The sequence below is a fragment of the Salvelinus sp. IW2-2015 genome, linkage group LG15, assembly GCF_002910315.2.
Source record: "Salvelinus sp. IW2-2015 linkage group LG15, ASM291031v2, whole genome shotgun sequence".
Lineage (NCBI taxonomy): Eukaryota > Metazoa > Chordata > Actinopteri > Salmoniformes > Salmonidae > Salvelinus > Salvelinus sp. IW2-2015.
Window position 1 is genome coordinate 1,314,011 of NC_036855.1, and position 14,863 is coordinate 1,328,873.

Here is a 14,863-nt window from a genome sequence, read left to right on the forward strand (position 1 = left end):
ACCGTCATGTTGACATATTCATGTTGACCGGTCATGTTGACATATTCATGTTGACCGTCATGTTGACATATTCATGTTGACTATTCATGTTGACCGGTCATGTGACATATTCATGTTGACCGGTGCATGTTGACATATTCATGTTACCGGTCATGTGACAATTCATGTTGACAGGTCATGTTGGTTCGAACTGGCACTCATAATTCTGGAGCCTGTGTTGTTTTAACCACTAAGACACAACCAGCATCTGTCTGTGTTAAAACACGCCTTCATTACAGCAGCATCGGTCTGTGTTAAAACACTCCTTCATTACAGCAGCATCGCGTCTGTGTTAAAACACTCCTTTATTACAGCAGCATCGGTCTGTGTTAAAACACTCCTTCATTACAGCAGCATCGGTCTGTGTTAAAACACTCCTTCATTACAGCAGCATCGGTCTGTGTTAAAACACTCCTTCATTACAGCAGCATCGTCTGTGTTAAAACACTCTTCATTACAGCAGCACTCGTCTGTGTTAAAACACTCCTTCATTACAGCAGCATCTGTCTGTGTTAAAACACTCCTTCATTACAGCAGCATCTGTCTGTGTTAAAACACTCCTTCATTACAGCAGCATCTGTCTGTGTTAAAAACACTCCTTCATTACAGCAGCATCGTCTGTGTTAAAACACTCCTTCATTACAGCAGCATCGGTCTGTGTTAAAACACTCCTTCATTACAGCAGCATCTGTCTGTGTTAAAACACTCCTTCATTACAGCAGCATCTGTCTGTGTTAAAACACTCCTTCATTACAGCAGCAGATCTGTCTGTGTTAAAACACTCCTTCATTACAGCAGCATCTGTCTGTGTTAAAACACTCCTTCATTACAGCAGCATCTGTCTGTGTTAAACACTCCTTCATTACAGCAGCACTGTCTTGTGTTAAAACACTCCTTCATTACAGCAGCATCTGTCTGTGTTAAAACACTCCTTCATTACAGCAGCATCTGTCTGTGTTAAAACACTCCTTCATTACAGCAGCATCTGTCTGTGTTAAAACACTCCTTCATTACAGCAGCATCGGTCTGTGTTAAAACACTCCTTCATTACAGCAGCATCTGTCTGTGTTAAAACACTCCTTCATTACAGCAGCATCGTCTGTCTTGTTTAAAACACTCCTTCATTACAGCAGCATCTGTCTGTGTTAAAACACTCCTTCATTACAGCAGCATCGTCTGTGTAAAACACTCTTCATTACAGCAGCATCGTCTGTGTTAAAAACATCCTTCATTACAGCAGCATCTGTCTGTGTTAAAACACTCCATTACAGCAGCATCTGTCTGTGTTTAAAACACTCTCATTACAGCAGCATCTGTCTGTGTTAAAACACTCCTTCATTACAGCAGCATCTGTCTGTGTTAAAAACACTCCTTCATTACAGCAGCATCTGTCTGTGTTAAAACACTCCTTCATTACAGCAGCATCTGTCTGTGTTTAAAACACCTCCTTCATTACAGCAGCATCGTCTGTGTTAAAGCACACACACACACACACACACACACACACACACACACACACTTGTCTTATCTGTAGGAAGTGAAAAGCCTTGGTTTGGGGTGTGGCGAACCTGCACCCAGGCCTGGTGCTGCGTTTAAGGGTCTAATGGACTGGAATTCTTCCTCCCCCCGTTCCCTCTGTAACTGATAGTCCACGGAGCCATTATTTCATTTGAAGGGCCTAGTAAACAAACCACCTCGGACAGGTACAATATGGAAATCTTGCCACCGTATCGAAAGCGCCAGGAGTTATGGATGCCGGCGCTGGGATTCTGTTCCATTTAATATACTCCTAACAGATTTAGTCCTTAGGAGCAGCTGGGGTCAAGGCCAAATTGACATCAAATGGTTTAAATTAGCCCCACTTGTCCGCATTGATTTATGCGCAGTGGTAAATTGCATCTGTTGAGGAGGGTCTTTTCAATCAAAAGGCTCTTCTCATTAACTGATCTAAGGGGCATCATTACACTGAAGCAGGTCGGAGTTTCCAGCCCAGGGAAATACTACGCTGATCTAAGGGGCATCATTACACTGAAGCAGGTCGGAGTTTCCAGCCCAGGGAAATACTACGCTGATCTAAGGGGTATCCTTACGCTGAAGCAGGTCAGAGTTTCCAGCCCAGGGAAATACTACGCTGATCTAAGGGGCATCATTACACTGAAGCAGGTCAGTTTCCAGCCCAGGGAAATACTACGCTGATTACTTAAAGAATGGCCTGAATGAGGGCAGCATCTGTCTGTGTTAAAACAGGCCAAATTCAATATTTTCATCAAATCTTTTATTTTTATTTTGGGGGGGATACCTACAGGGGTCATACAATTATAACTCAAATAGCTAAATGATCCACAGTCTAACCGTCTTAAAACAATTCCATATGTCATTTTATGGAATTGTTTTAGACTTTTAGAGGTTAAAAGAGAGCTGGACCTGTGGAACAGGTGTTTAACCATCCCATGATAGCCTCTAGTAGGTATAGCCTAGGTGACATGACCCTGTTCTGAATCCAGCCCAAACTCTAGCATAGTGGATTAGTAACCAAGTGTATCTGTACTAGTGAAATTACATAATGGCAAGAAGAGATATTGACATGGCAATTACCCATCCACAAGGGGCAATGTCTGGGTAATAATTATGAAAGACGGCTGACCGGTCATGTTGACATATTCATGTTGACCGTTCATGTTGACATATTCATGTTGACATATTCATGTTGACATATTCATGTTGACATATTCATGTTGACATATTCATGTTGACATATCCCTATAGCGGAAATAGGGTGCATACTATTGACCAGGGCTTCATAGGGAAATAGGGTGCACTACTATTGACCAGGGCCCCATAGGGAATAGGGTGCACTACTATTGACCAGGGCCCCATTAGGGAAATAGGGATGCACTACTATTTGACCAGGGCCCATAGGGAATAGGTGCACTACTTATTCCCATAGGGAATAGGGTGCACTAATTATTACCAGGCCCCAAAGGGAATTAGGGTAGCACTACATTGACCAGGGCCTCATAGGGAATAAGGGTGCACTACTATTGACACGGGCCCTATAGGAATAGGTGCACTACTATTGACCAGGGCTTCATAGGGAATAGGGTGGGCACTACTATTGACCAGGGCCCCATAGGGAATAGGGTGCACTACTATTGACCAGGGCCCCATAGGAATAGGTGCACTACTATTGACCAGGGCCCCATAGGGAATAGGTGCACTACTATTGACCAGGCCCCATAGGGAATAGGGTGCACATATTATTGACCAGGGCCCCATAGGGAATAGAGGTGCCATTTAGGATGCTCCCTGAGTGTTTCAGCATAGTAAACCACTTCAGTTGTTTAGTGGAACGCTGTGACAGGTGTCATAAGAGGGAAATTATACAGAAAGGAAAATAGAAGCAAATTTCCATTTCCAATATCACTGATCCCATACTAACTCACTCTAAGTACTGAACTACCAGCACAGGGCTTAAGCAACTAACTACAGCACAGGCTTAATCAACTAACATATAGCACAGGCTTAATCAACTAACATACAGCACAGGCTTAATCAACTAACTATAGCACAGGCTTAATCAACTAACTACAGCACAGGCTTAAGCAACTAACTACAGCACAGGCTTAATCAACTAACTAACAGCACAGGCTTAATCCAACTAACTACAGCACAGGCGTAAGCAACTATAGCACAGGCTTAATTCAACTAACTACAGCAAGGCTTAAGCAACTAACTACAGCACAGGCTTAATCAACTAACTACAGCACAGGCTTAATCAACTAACTACAACACAGGCTTAATCGACTAAACTACAGCACAGGCTTAATCGGACTAACTACAGCACAGGCTAATCAACTAAAAATACAGCACAGCTTAATCAACTAACTACAGCACAGGCTTAATCGACTAACTACAGCACAGGCGTAACAACTGATGTCTACATCATTGGGCCGATGTAAGTCTGTCTGTATAGCATTGGAGGAATTGAAATCCCACACCATGCACAGGTATCCTCTCTTGACATTATCCATCAAGCCGTATTAGCTATTTGAATGGCTGCTGTCCATGTTGCTGAGACACGTAGTGCTGAGGATGACGTTTTACAATGGGCGACGTGTCAAACGGTGAAAAAAAAATGCAGAATGAAAAATACAGTGAAATTGTTTCCAAACATTGTTGGTTGACGTTTCTGATCTTCTACGAAATCATATATTGACTGTGGTAGCCAAACAGGTTAAAAAGACAATAATGGCAAGAAAACCACAACAGCATAAATAATATGCAATGACATGAGACAAGTTTAAAGAGCCCAGGGTTGCAGGTGGTGAACGTTCTTTACTGAGACAGAGACCCACATACACGGATATATGGAGATGTATTTAAACTTGTCTGGGACGCTCTTCCTTGCACGCACGCACGCACGCACGCACGCACGCACGCACGGCACGCACGCACGCACGACGCACGCACGCACGTGGTGGAGGTGGAAGTGGTGGAGAGGGCAGCGCATCTCGATCTGCGTCAGAGGGTTGGTCCCCAAGGAGACAATCACATGGAAGTGAGTGTAATTAAGTCCCCTCACACACAGTGGGAGCCCATCACAATTAATATTTACTAACGGCCTAATGAATTCCCTCCCTCTCCTCGCAGGTGGGATAGCCACCAATGGCCCCCTGGGTAATCTGCCAACAAATTGGATGTTTGTTTGAATCACTTAGCCGCTGCAGTCGCCGCAGCCACTACATGCAAAATAGAGGAAAGCTATCATTATCATAATTATCCTTGTTGATGGTTATTATTTCTATTTTATGATGTTTGTTTGATCAGCTTTGGGGGAGCGAGAAATGTTCCTCCTCCCAGATTAATAGGCCAGTCCTCGGGGAAGAGCAACAGGAATACTTTGACCCCTTCATAGCCATATGGCAAACATTGCACTCTCGCCGTCCAATTTCGGAAATAACTTTAATTCCGACTTTTGAAAAGACTCGACAGATTATTGGAAAACTGCTATTTGGGGTTTCGATTTGATGTTACGCAGAATCGCTTTGAAAAAAAACAATAATTTGAGAATTGGTTTTGGGGAGCGCATCTCACCTGGTCTGACTGTCTTATTGTGGTCTGCACTGCAGATGGAAGCTATTAGCATTATTAAAGGGATAGTTGACTCAAAAACAATATTTTAATATTTTGGTCAATTTTGTTAATACAATCCCAAAATGTTTGCATGTCAGCGGTCACGTTTTCAAGATAGTGCGCTTGCAGTACAGAGAAAAATGGAGGATGTTGCGTTTTGGATACACAACACTAAATATAGTTTTGAGTCAACTATCCCTTTAATGGACAAGGTATGACATCTGCTCAGCATTTCTCATCCATAAGATTGGCACAGTGTTCCCTGAGGGTCAAACCCCAGGAATCAGGAACTGTCTTGGAGTGAGTGTGGCTGCGTCCCAGCTCCCAAACAGCATCCTATTCTCTACAAGTGCATTGCTTTTGACCAGGGCCCCATAGGGAATAGGGTGCACTACTATTGACCAGGGCCCCAAAGGGAATAGGGTGCACTACTATTGACCAGGGCCCCATAGGGAATAGGGTGCACTACTATTGACCAGGGAAGCGGTGGGAGGTGCAGCGTGGGGAGAATGGTGGGGGTGGGAAGCGTGGAGTGGTGGGAGGTGGAAGGCCTGTGGAGGTGGTGAGGTGAAGTTGATTGGGGACGGTGCGGTGGCGGCGGAGGAGCAGGAAGCGGGTGGAAGCGGTGGAGGTGGAAGTGTGGAAGGTGTTAAGCTGTGGAGGTGGTGGAGGTGGAAGCTGGTGGAGGAAGGAAGCGGTGGAATCGGTGGGGGTGGGAAGGGTGGAGGTGGCGGTGGAGGGAGAAGCAGTGGGGAATCGGTGGAGGTGGAAGCGTGGTGGGAGTGGCGTGGTGGAGGTGGGCGGTGGCGGCTGGGGGAGGAGGAAGCGGGTGGAAGCGGTGGAGGTGGGAGGTGAGAAGCGGGGTGAGGTGGAAGCGTGGAGGCGTGGAGTGGAGTGGCGCGGCGGTGGGGAGGTTGAAGTGGCGGAGGTTGGAGCTGGGAAGGCGGTGGAGGTTGGCGGATGGGTGGAGGTGGAAGCGGGGTTGGAGGTGGCAGGGTGGAGGTGGCGGGGCGAGTGGAAGGCTGTGGTCGAGAGTGCAGAAGGTGGAGGTGGCAGTGCGGTGGAGGTGGAAGCTGTGGAGGTGGAAGCGGTGGCAGGTGGCGGAGGTGTGGAGGTGGAAGCTGTGGAGGTGGTGGAGGTGGAAGCTGTGGAGGTGGTGGAGGGGTGGAAGCGATGGAGAAGGCGGTGGTGGAGTGTGCGGTGGCGCGGGGAGAGCAGAAGCGGTGGAAGCGTGGGAGGTGGAAGTGGTGGTGGGCGGTGGAGGGTAAGCTGTGGAGGTGGTGGGAGGTGAGCGCGTGGAGGTGGAAGTGGGTGGCGGTGGTGAGAGGTGGACAGCGGTGGAGGTGGTGGAGGTGGAAAGCTGTGGACGTGTGGAGGTGGAAGCTTGTGAGAGAGGAACGGTGGAATTGGTGGAGTTGGAAGCGGTGGAGGTGGGTGGTGGGGAGTGGGGTGGCGGCGGGGGGGAGCAGAGGCGTGGAGGAGAAGCGGTGGAAAGCGGTGGAGGTGGAAGCGGTGGAAGCTGTGGAGGTGGAGGTGGAAGCCGGTGGCGGAGGTGGCGGTGGGTGAGGGTGGAGCGGGAGGGCGTGGTGGGTGGAAGCGGGTGGAGGTGGGCAGCGGGGGGAGCAGAGAAGCGGTGGAAGGGTGGAGGGTGGAGAAGCGGTGGAGGTGGAAGTGGCGGGCGGTGGAGGTGTGGTGGTGGTGGAGGTGGCGGAGTGAAGCTGGAAGCGGTGGAGGTGGCAGTGGTGGAGGAGGAAGCGTGGAGGTGGAAGCGGGGTGGAGTGGTGAGGGGAGAGCTGTGGAGGTGGTTGCAGCGGCGGAGGTGGTGGAGGTGAGGGGCTGTTGAGGGGGTGGGTGGCAGCGGTGGAGTTGGTAGGGTGGGGGCGGTGGTAGGGTGAAGAGGGTCGGTAGAGTGGAGGAGGTTGAGTGCGGTGGTGGAGGAGGGGTGGTAGCGTGGAGGAGGGTGTAGCGGTGGAGGAGGTGGTAGCGGTGGAGGAGGTGGAAGCCGGTGGAGGAGGGGTGCAAGCGTGGAGGAGGTGGAAGCGGGTGGAGGGAGGTGGAACGGCGGGTGGGAGGGAGGTGGAAGCGGGTGGAGGTGGAAGCCGGTGGAGGTGAAGCGGGGTGGAAGGTGGACGTGTGGTGGTGGAGCGTGTGGAGATGGGAACGGTGTGGAGGGGTGGGCGGGTGTGGAGGTGGTGGAGGTGGTGGGGGTGGAAGGCTGTGGAGCTAGGCAGTGGTGGTGGAAGCGGTGGCGGTGGAGGCGGTGACGGTGGAGGGCGTGGGAGGTGGAAGCGGTGGGAGGGGGAGGTGGAAGGGGCGGTGGTCGGAGGTGGTGGAGGTGGGTGGCGGTGTCGCCGGTCGAGTTCGGAGAGGATCGAGTTCGGAGAGGATCGAGTTCGGAGAGGATCGCGGTCGAGTTCGGAGAGGATCGCGGTCGAGTTCGGAGAGGATCGCCAGTCGAGTTCGGAGGATTTTTAAGCCTCAAGTTTGCCCTTTCACTTTGATTCACTGAGTGAGTGGAGGAGTTCCACCATCGGATTGTTCATTTTTCAATTCATTTAGATATATAGGCCTATAGTCTACATTAGGCTCACAAATTAATTGCATTTATTTCAATGTTTTTAAGAAGTAAAACAAATAGTCTGATCATTTACACAAAGAAAAGTGTCTCAGCTCAACTAAATGGTCTTTGGATAGGTTCAAATGATTAAACAGCTTCACGAAATGAAATATTAAAGCCACACAATACAGGCTTTCAACCCACAGCAATGATGACTTAAAATGCCGGCATCAAATTGAAAGGTCTATATAAGGTCTATATATACCTGTCTATATAAGGTCCCACAGAAACCAAGTCTTGAGGTTGAAGGAATTATTCGTAGAGCTCTGAGACCGGATTGTGTCAAGCCACAGATCTGGGGAAGGGTAACAAAAAATGTCTGCAGCATTGAAGGTCCCCAAGAACACAGTGGCCTCCATCATTCTTAAACGGAAGAAGTTTGGCACCACCAACACTCTTCCTAGAGCTGTCCGCCCGTCCAAACTGAGCAATTGGGGCAGAAGGGCCTTGGTCAGGGAGGTGACCAAGAACCCGATGGTTACTCTGACAGAGCTCCAGTTCCTCTGTGGAGATGGGAGAACCTTCTGAAGGACAACCACATCTGCAGCACTCCACCAATCAGGCCTTTATGGGAGAGATGCCAGACGGTAGCCATTCCACCAATCAGGCCTTTATGGGAGAGATGGCAGACGGTAGCCACTCCACCAATCAGGCCTTTATGGGAGAGATGCCAGACGGTAGCCACTCCTCAGTAAAAGGCACATGGCAGCCTATTTGGAGTTTTCCAAAAGGCACCTGAAGGACTCTCAGACCATGAGAAACAAGATTCTCTGGTCTGATGAAACCAAGATTGAACTCTTTGGCCTGAATGCCAAGCATNCCAAAAGGCACCTGAAGGACTCTCAGACCATGAGAAACAAGATTCTCTGGTCTGATGAAACCAAGATTGAACTCTTTGGCCTGAATGCCAAGCATCATGTCTGGAGAAAACCTGGCACCATCTCTACGATGAAGCATGGTGGTGGCAGCATCATGCTGTGGGGATGTTTTTCAGCGGGAGGGACTGGGAGACTAGTCAGGATCGAGGGAAAGATGAACGGAGCAAAGTACAGAGAGATCCTTGATGAAAACCTGCATTAATATGTGTCACATATCAGTTTGCAAACAATGTAAAAAAAATAAATAATAATAATTAATAAAGCCGCATACAAACATGGCCTCGTTTTGTTTCTTGAGTAAGGCAAGCCCAAAATGCAGGTGTTTCAGTCTAGCTCAGTGCTTTCTGTGGTGGTGGCGCAGCCAGCGGAATATGCCGAGCGTAGGGGTTGGTAATGTTCTCTATTTGCGCAGTGATTGGCTCAGTGTTCTGTCACTCATGGGGACACTATGTCACCGCCAAGTCTAAGGGTAGAGTTCGAAAATTCAAGCCCCTTGGGTGCTGCCATAGTTACATTAGAAGTGCACATCCAAGAAGTCTCTGTCATTGGCCACAGATAAAATTATATCAAATCCCGTTATATCTACAGCAGCTTTGATTGGACTGATCATGTCAACATCATACTTTCAAAATCTTAGCTAGCAAGCTAGCAGTCATCAACATGAATCAAGTTGACAATCTACTGGCAAATCCTTTTCAATCCTTGTCATACGAAGATAAATAATTAAGAGAAATCATAGTTAAAACATATCAGTGCTCATCGGCCATTGGACATAAACATTACACAACAAGTTTGAAATTGCAAATTCATCAATTAATAGTTTGAAAGGAATCAGTGGCTAACTGCAAGCACTGCAAAGTAATCACTAGCCTGCTATTCAGTGGAGTCGGTGTGTGGTCCAAGTCTGTTTTTAAGGGTCTCTTTTCCAAGTTTAAAAGGATAAACATTCATTCAACATTGGTCATGCTGTCAATCCAGCATGACTTCTGCCACGCTCAAAACATCTGGAAAATCTCAGACTTCAGTGAGTTCAAGACAACTGGGAACTCTGGGAAAGAAAACGAGCTCTGCCTGGGAACTCGGAATTGCAAGTCGGGAACTCGTGCCTCTTTCTAGAGCTCCCAGTTCCCAGAGAATGCCAGACTTTGATGACAAAGTTTGCCCACGAAGGACTGTCGCACCACCTTCCTGTTCAAGTGAGCACAACAAGGTGAGTCCAAAAACGTCTTGTGTGCTGCTGCATAAATAATGTAATATGCCAGGGAGACTGTAGCTAAGACAATAATATCTATGCTGTAGCTAAGACAATAATACTAAGTGTATGTTGTGTAGTAAACTATTAGTAGCCCAAGTAGCCAAAGTTATATTGACTACATCCAATCTAGCATTAATATCTTATATCCAAATTACGGATTGCCTCTTATCTGCTCGTTGTCCCCTTATGCCGTAGTTTGTACATCTCAATTGTCAGTAGAAACCACATTTGTTTAAGCAAGTCAGCTAAATCAGCTTTGTTTTTTTAAAGGCAGTAAATGAGGCTGAATGAACTGTTTTGCTGCCAGACAAGGCTCTGCTGATAGCCAGGTGTAGCAGTGGTAAGATGTTGGGACTCTGCTGTTGGGACAGCTTTATGTAGGCCCTAACAGTTTGTGGGCACTGTTTGTCACCGTTATAGTGCAATGAATGTATTGTTTAGTGTTGTGTAGTGGCTTTGCTGGCATTCATCCCACGCTTCTTTTGCACCACCAAGATTTACATGCTAAAATCACCACTGTGCCAATGCATGGACTTTTGTTTTCTATGCACGTCGAGGGATGCTATTCACGAGGACCTATTTTTCTGTATCACGATTCCCGAGCAGAAACGGCACAGGAGATGTTCAATGTGCTGTGTGGCTACATTGACGAAAAACAGATTCCATGAGATCGAATGGTGGGCTTTTTGCACAGATGGGGCTCCATCTATGGCGGTGGTGGTGGAGGTGGAAGCTGTGGAGGTGGAAGCTGTGGAGGTGGAAGCTGTGGAGGTGGGTGGTGGCTGTGTTTATATAGCTGTGTGTGGTGTGTGGTGTGGCTGTGTTTATGTAGGTGTGTGTGTGACTGTGTTTATGTGTGTGTGTGGACTGTGTTTATGTGTGTGTGTGTGTGTGTGGCTGTGTGGCTGTGTTTATGTAGGTGTGTGTGTGACTGTGTTTATGTAGCTGTGTGTGGTGTGTGTGTTTGTGTGTGTGTGTGTGTGTGGTGTGTGTGTGTGTGGTGTGTGTGTGTGTGCTGTGTTTTTGGTGTGTGTGTGTGGTGTGTGTGTGTGTGTGTGTGTGTGTTGTGTGTGTGTGGTGTGTGTGTGTGTGTGTAGCTGGGTATAACTGTGCAAATACTGCTGTTTGTTCCATTATTGTGCACACAGTGTCATCTATTCAGCCAATAATTAGCACACATCAGAGCAATCTGTCTAAACATTTGGACATTTTCTGAAACACTCGTTTGAGCTCATTTCCACAACAATTTTCCCTCTCCATTTTGATTATCTACCTCTTGTTGGCCATCCAATACCAAGAAAAACACTTGGCTTACTGTCAATGCACTCCAGTTCAGATAAGCCAGTTGGGGACCTTTCACCAGTGTTTTCATCATACCTGAGTCACTCACTGTTACATTTACAAGCCTCACGTAGGCTCCCCTGACTTTCCCATCTGCTTTGATTGGCTATGTGAACGGTTGCTATCCATGCTGCTGAAATATGCCAGTGCTGAAATTGCAGTTCAGAACATCTAACCATTTCCACTCCAGTCGTTCATACTGCAATGCCAACCAATCTTTCGTCATTTCAACAAAATTGCTTTTGAGAGATAGAATTCTTTATGCCCTAACTTGGCCTTTATAAAAATAGAAAAAAATAACACGTCGATGTGCATCAGGGACAAGCATCAGGGGCCATATGTATCAAGCTTCTCAGAGTGGGAGTGCAGATCTAGGAGCAGGTCCCCCCTGTTCATGTAAACTTATTCATTATGATCTAAAAGGCTAAACTGATCTTAGACCAGCACTTCTATACTCTGAGACGCTTTATGAATACGATACCAGTCATTTGAAATGTAGCCAGATGTAACATCCAGTCACATATCAGGAAAGGTTGTTGTGAACGGGCCTGGGTGTGTATTCCTTAGAACCAAACGGAAGCAGACAGGCCAGAACTGACCTGGGGTGTATTCACTAGAACCAAACGGAAGCAGACAGGCCAGAACTGACCTGGGTGTATTCACTAGGAACCAAACGGAAGCAGACAGGCCAGAACTGACCTGGGGTGTATTCACTAGGAACCAAACGGAAGCAGACAGGCCAGAACTGACCTGGGGTGTATTCACTAGGAACCAACGGGAAACAGACAGGCCAGAACTGACTGGGGTGTAATTCACTAGGAACCAAATGGAAGCAGACAGGCCAGAACTGACCTGGGGTGTATTCACTAGAACCAAACGGACAGGACAGGCCAGAACTGACCTGGGGTGTATTCACTAGGAACCAAACGGAAGCAGACAAAAGGCCAGAACTGACCTGGGGTGTATTCACTAGGAACCAAACGGAAACAGACAGGCCAGAACTGACCTGGGGTGTATTCACTAGGAACCAAACGGAAGCAGACAGGCCAGAACTGACCTGGGGTGTATTCACTAGGAACCAAACGGAAACAGACAGGCCAAACTGACCTGGGGTGTATTCACTAGGAACCAAACGGAAACAGACAGGCCAGAACTGACCTGGGTGTATTCACTAGGAACCAAACGGAAGCAGACAGGCCAAACTGACCTGGGGTGTTCACTAGGACCAAACGGAAACAGACAGATCAGACTAGAGAGGGACCACCTACATTTATTTGTACAGTTAAGAAACACATGTTTTTTCGTCACGTGGAATACACCCAGGTGTTTTCTTCTTCGTGTGAATCACCCCAGGTGTTTTTCTTCTTCGTGTGGAATACACCCCAGGTGTTTTTCTTCTTTTCGTGTTGAATACACCCCAGTGTTTTTCTTCTTCGGTGTGAATACAACCCCCAGGGTGTTTTTCTTCTTCGTGGTGAATACCCCCCAGGGGTTTTATTCTTCTTCGTGTGAATAACATCGGCAGTGAACAGACAGACTAATTACGAGATTCCATCATAGTGTTTACCCATTTATCCAATCAGTGGCAGATTAAGGAAGGGAACAATGAAAAGGAGGGATTTGTAAGTTAGAAGCCTTCACCCTCATTGGCCAAAGATGCTTTCTAAGTGTGTTTCTGATCAAGAGAAAACTGAAGGGGATGGGGTTTAAGGCTCTGAAGAAAGGACTCGAGCGAGGAGAGAGGGCAACAATTATACTGCTAGTGTTTGTCTGTGTGTGTGTGTTGTGTGGTGTGTGTGGTGTGGTGTGTGTTGGTGTGTGTGTAGTTGTGTGTTGTGTGGTGTGTGTGTGTGTGTGTGTGTGATGTGTGTGGTGTGAAGTGTGTGTGTGGTGTGTGTGTGGTGTGTTGTGTGTCCGCTTTGGTGCTCTGTTTTTGTTTGTGTGTTCTATACTTCCACCGGGGGACATGTGTCTAAGAGTAACTCAGGGATATCCATTGGTATTCCTCAAGCATTGCCCAAACAGAACTGGTGTTTACGTCAGTGGGAAGGTGGTGAAAATAAGACTGGAAAACAAGGTGACTTTTCAGAGAAGAGTATAATTGTGTCTCTCTTCTTCCTATAGGACCTCCCTTGGGTAAAGCCTGGGGGAGGGTGTTGAGATTGTTAACCGGTTAGCCACGGTTTAGCCCAGCAGCCATTCTGGTTTCACCTCCAGTATGCTGGTGTCCAAATTAGCACCCTATTCCTTGCACTAGTGCACTATAAAGGAAATAATTTGAGGGCACAGCCATCATAAACCAACAGTATAACGTTAGGCAATGTGGTTGAGAGCGGTAGAGAGGATCGCGGTCGAGTCGAGGATGCGGCGAGGTCGAGAGGATGCCGGTCGAGTTCGGGGAGGGTCGGAGTCGGAGAGGATCGCGGTCGAGTTCGGGAGAGGATGCCGTTCGAGTGGGAGGACCGGTCTAGGATGCGGTGAGCGGGAATCGGCGGTCGGAGTTCCGGAGAGGATCGGCGGTCGAGTTCGGAGAGGATCGCGGTCGAGTGGAGGGATCGGCGAGGAGTTTGGAGAGGGCGCGGGGTCGAGGTTCCGGAGAGATCGGCGGTCCGAGTTCGAGAGGATGCGGGGTCGAGGTCTGAGAGGGATCGGCGATTCAGAGCCGCGGCGAGTTCGGGAGAGGATCCCCGGATTCCGGAGGGATCGCGGTCGGAGTTCGGAGAGGATCGCCCGTCGGAGGTTCGAGAGGCTCGTGCGGGAGAGGATCGCCGGTCGATTTCGGGAGAAGGATCGCGGTCGAGTGTTCGGAAGGATCGCCGGTCGAGTTCGGAGAGGATTCGCCGGGGCTCGAGGGTTCGGGAGAAGGGATGGTCGAGTTCGCAGAGATCGGGTTCGGGTGAGGGTTCCGAGTTTCGGAGAAGGATCGTCGTCCGAGTTCGGAGAGGGATCGCCGGGTCGAGTTCGGAGAGGAGTCGCCGGTCGAGTTCGACGAGATCGCCGGTCGAGTCGGAGAGGAAGTGGGCTCAGAGCTGGTCCACCCTCATAGTAGCAGGCAGCAGTGGGCTCAGAGCTGGTCCACCCTCATAGTAGCAAGCAGCTGTGGGCTCAGAGCTGGTCCACCCTCATAGTAGCAAGCAGCTGTGGGCTCAGAGCTCGGCTAATGCTGGCTCACCCTCCCCCCCTTGCCTTGGCACCCCACACCTTAAAATTACTGCTCAAGCGGGGGGGGGGACCAGATGGTGAGGAGACCACGTGGCACTAGGCACCGCCGTGTGTTTGATAAACACACGTTTCCTTTCCCTCTRTTCCCCCTCCTCCTCCCCGTCCTCCTCTAACAAGCCGCCTCTGTCAGCTGAACATCTGGAGCATGGCGTCTCGTTAGCTCTCCTCTTTGACTAGCCGTGACACGAGGCTGACGCCCTAAAAAGTTCCGCTGATGCCTGACGCCTCGAGGAGTGACATACAGTTCTCTGTTCTAGTTTCAGGTCGTTAGCAATGTTTAAAAGGTGCCATTGTTGTCATTAGCATTAGCATAACATTAMCATCAACAAACATTATTGTTTCATTTAATTTCACCTATATATTTAAATATTTCCAATT

The 14,863-nt window shown here is 48.4% G+C and overlaps 1 protein-coding gene across 1 annotated transcript; it reads left to right on the forward strand.

Annotated features, from left to right (window-relative positions):
* The first annotated feature begins 13,625 nt into the window (after nt 1-13,625).
* On the forward strand, nt 13,626-14,309 carry LOC139028764 (octapeptide-repeat protein T2-like). Its single transcript, XM_070446856.1, has one exon. It carries the CDS (start codon nt 13,626-13,628, stop codon nt 14,307-14,309), a length of 684 nt encoding a protein of 227 aa, XP_070302957.1.
* The last annotated feature ends 554 nt before the right edge of the window (nt 14,310-14,863 follow it).

What these genes read in the sequence shown, in the direction of transcription:
- LOC139028764 (XM_070446856.1), top strand. Translation starts at nt 13,626, where the DNA reads ATGCGGCGAGGTCGAGAGGATGCCGGTCGAGTTCGGGGAGGGTCGGAG.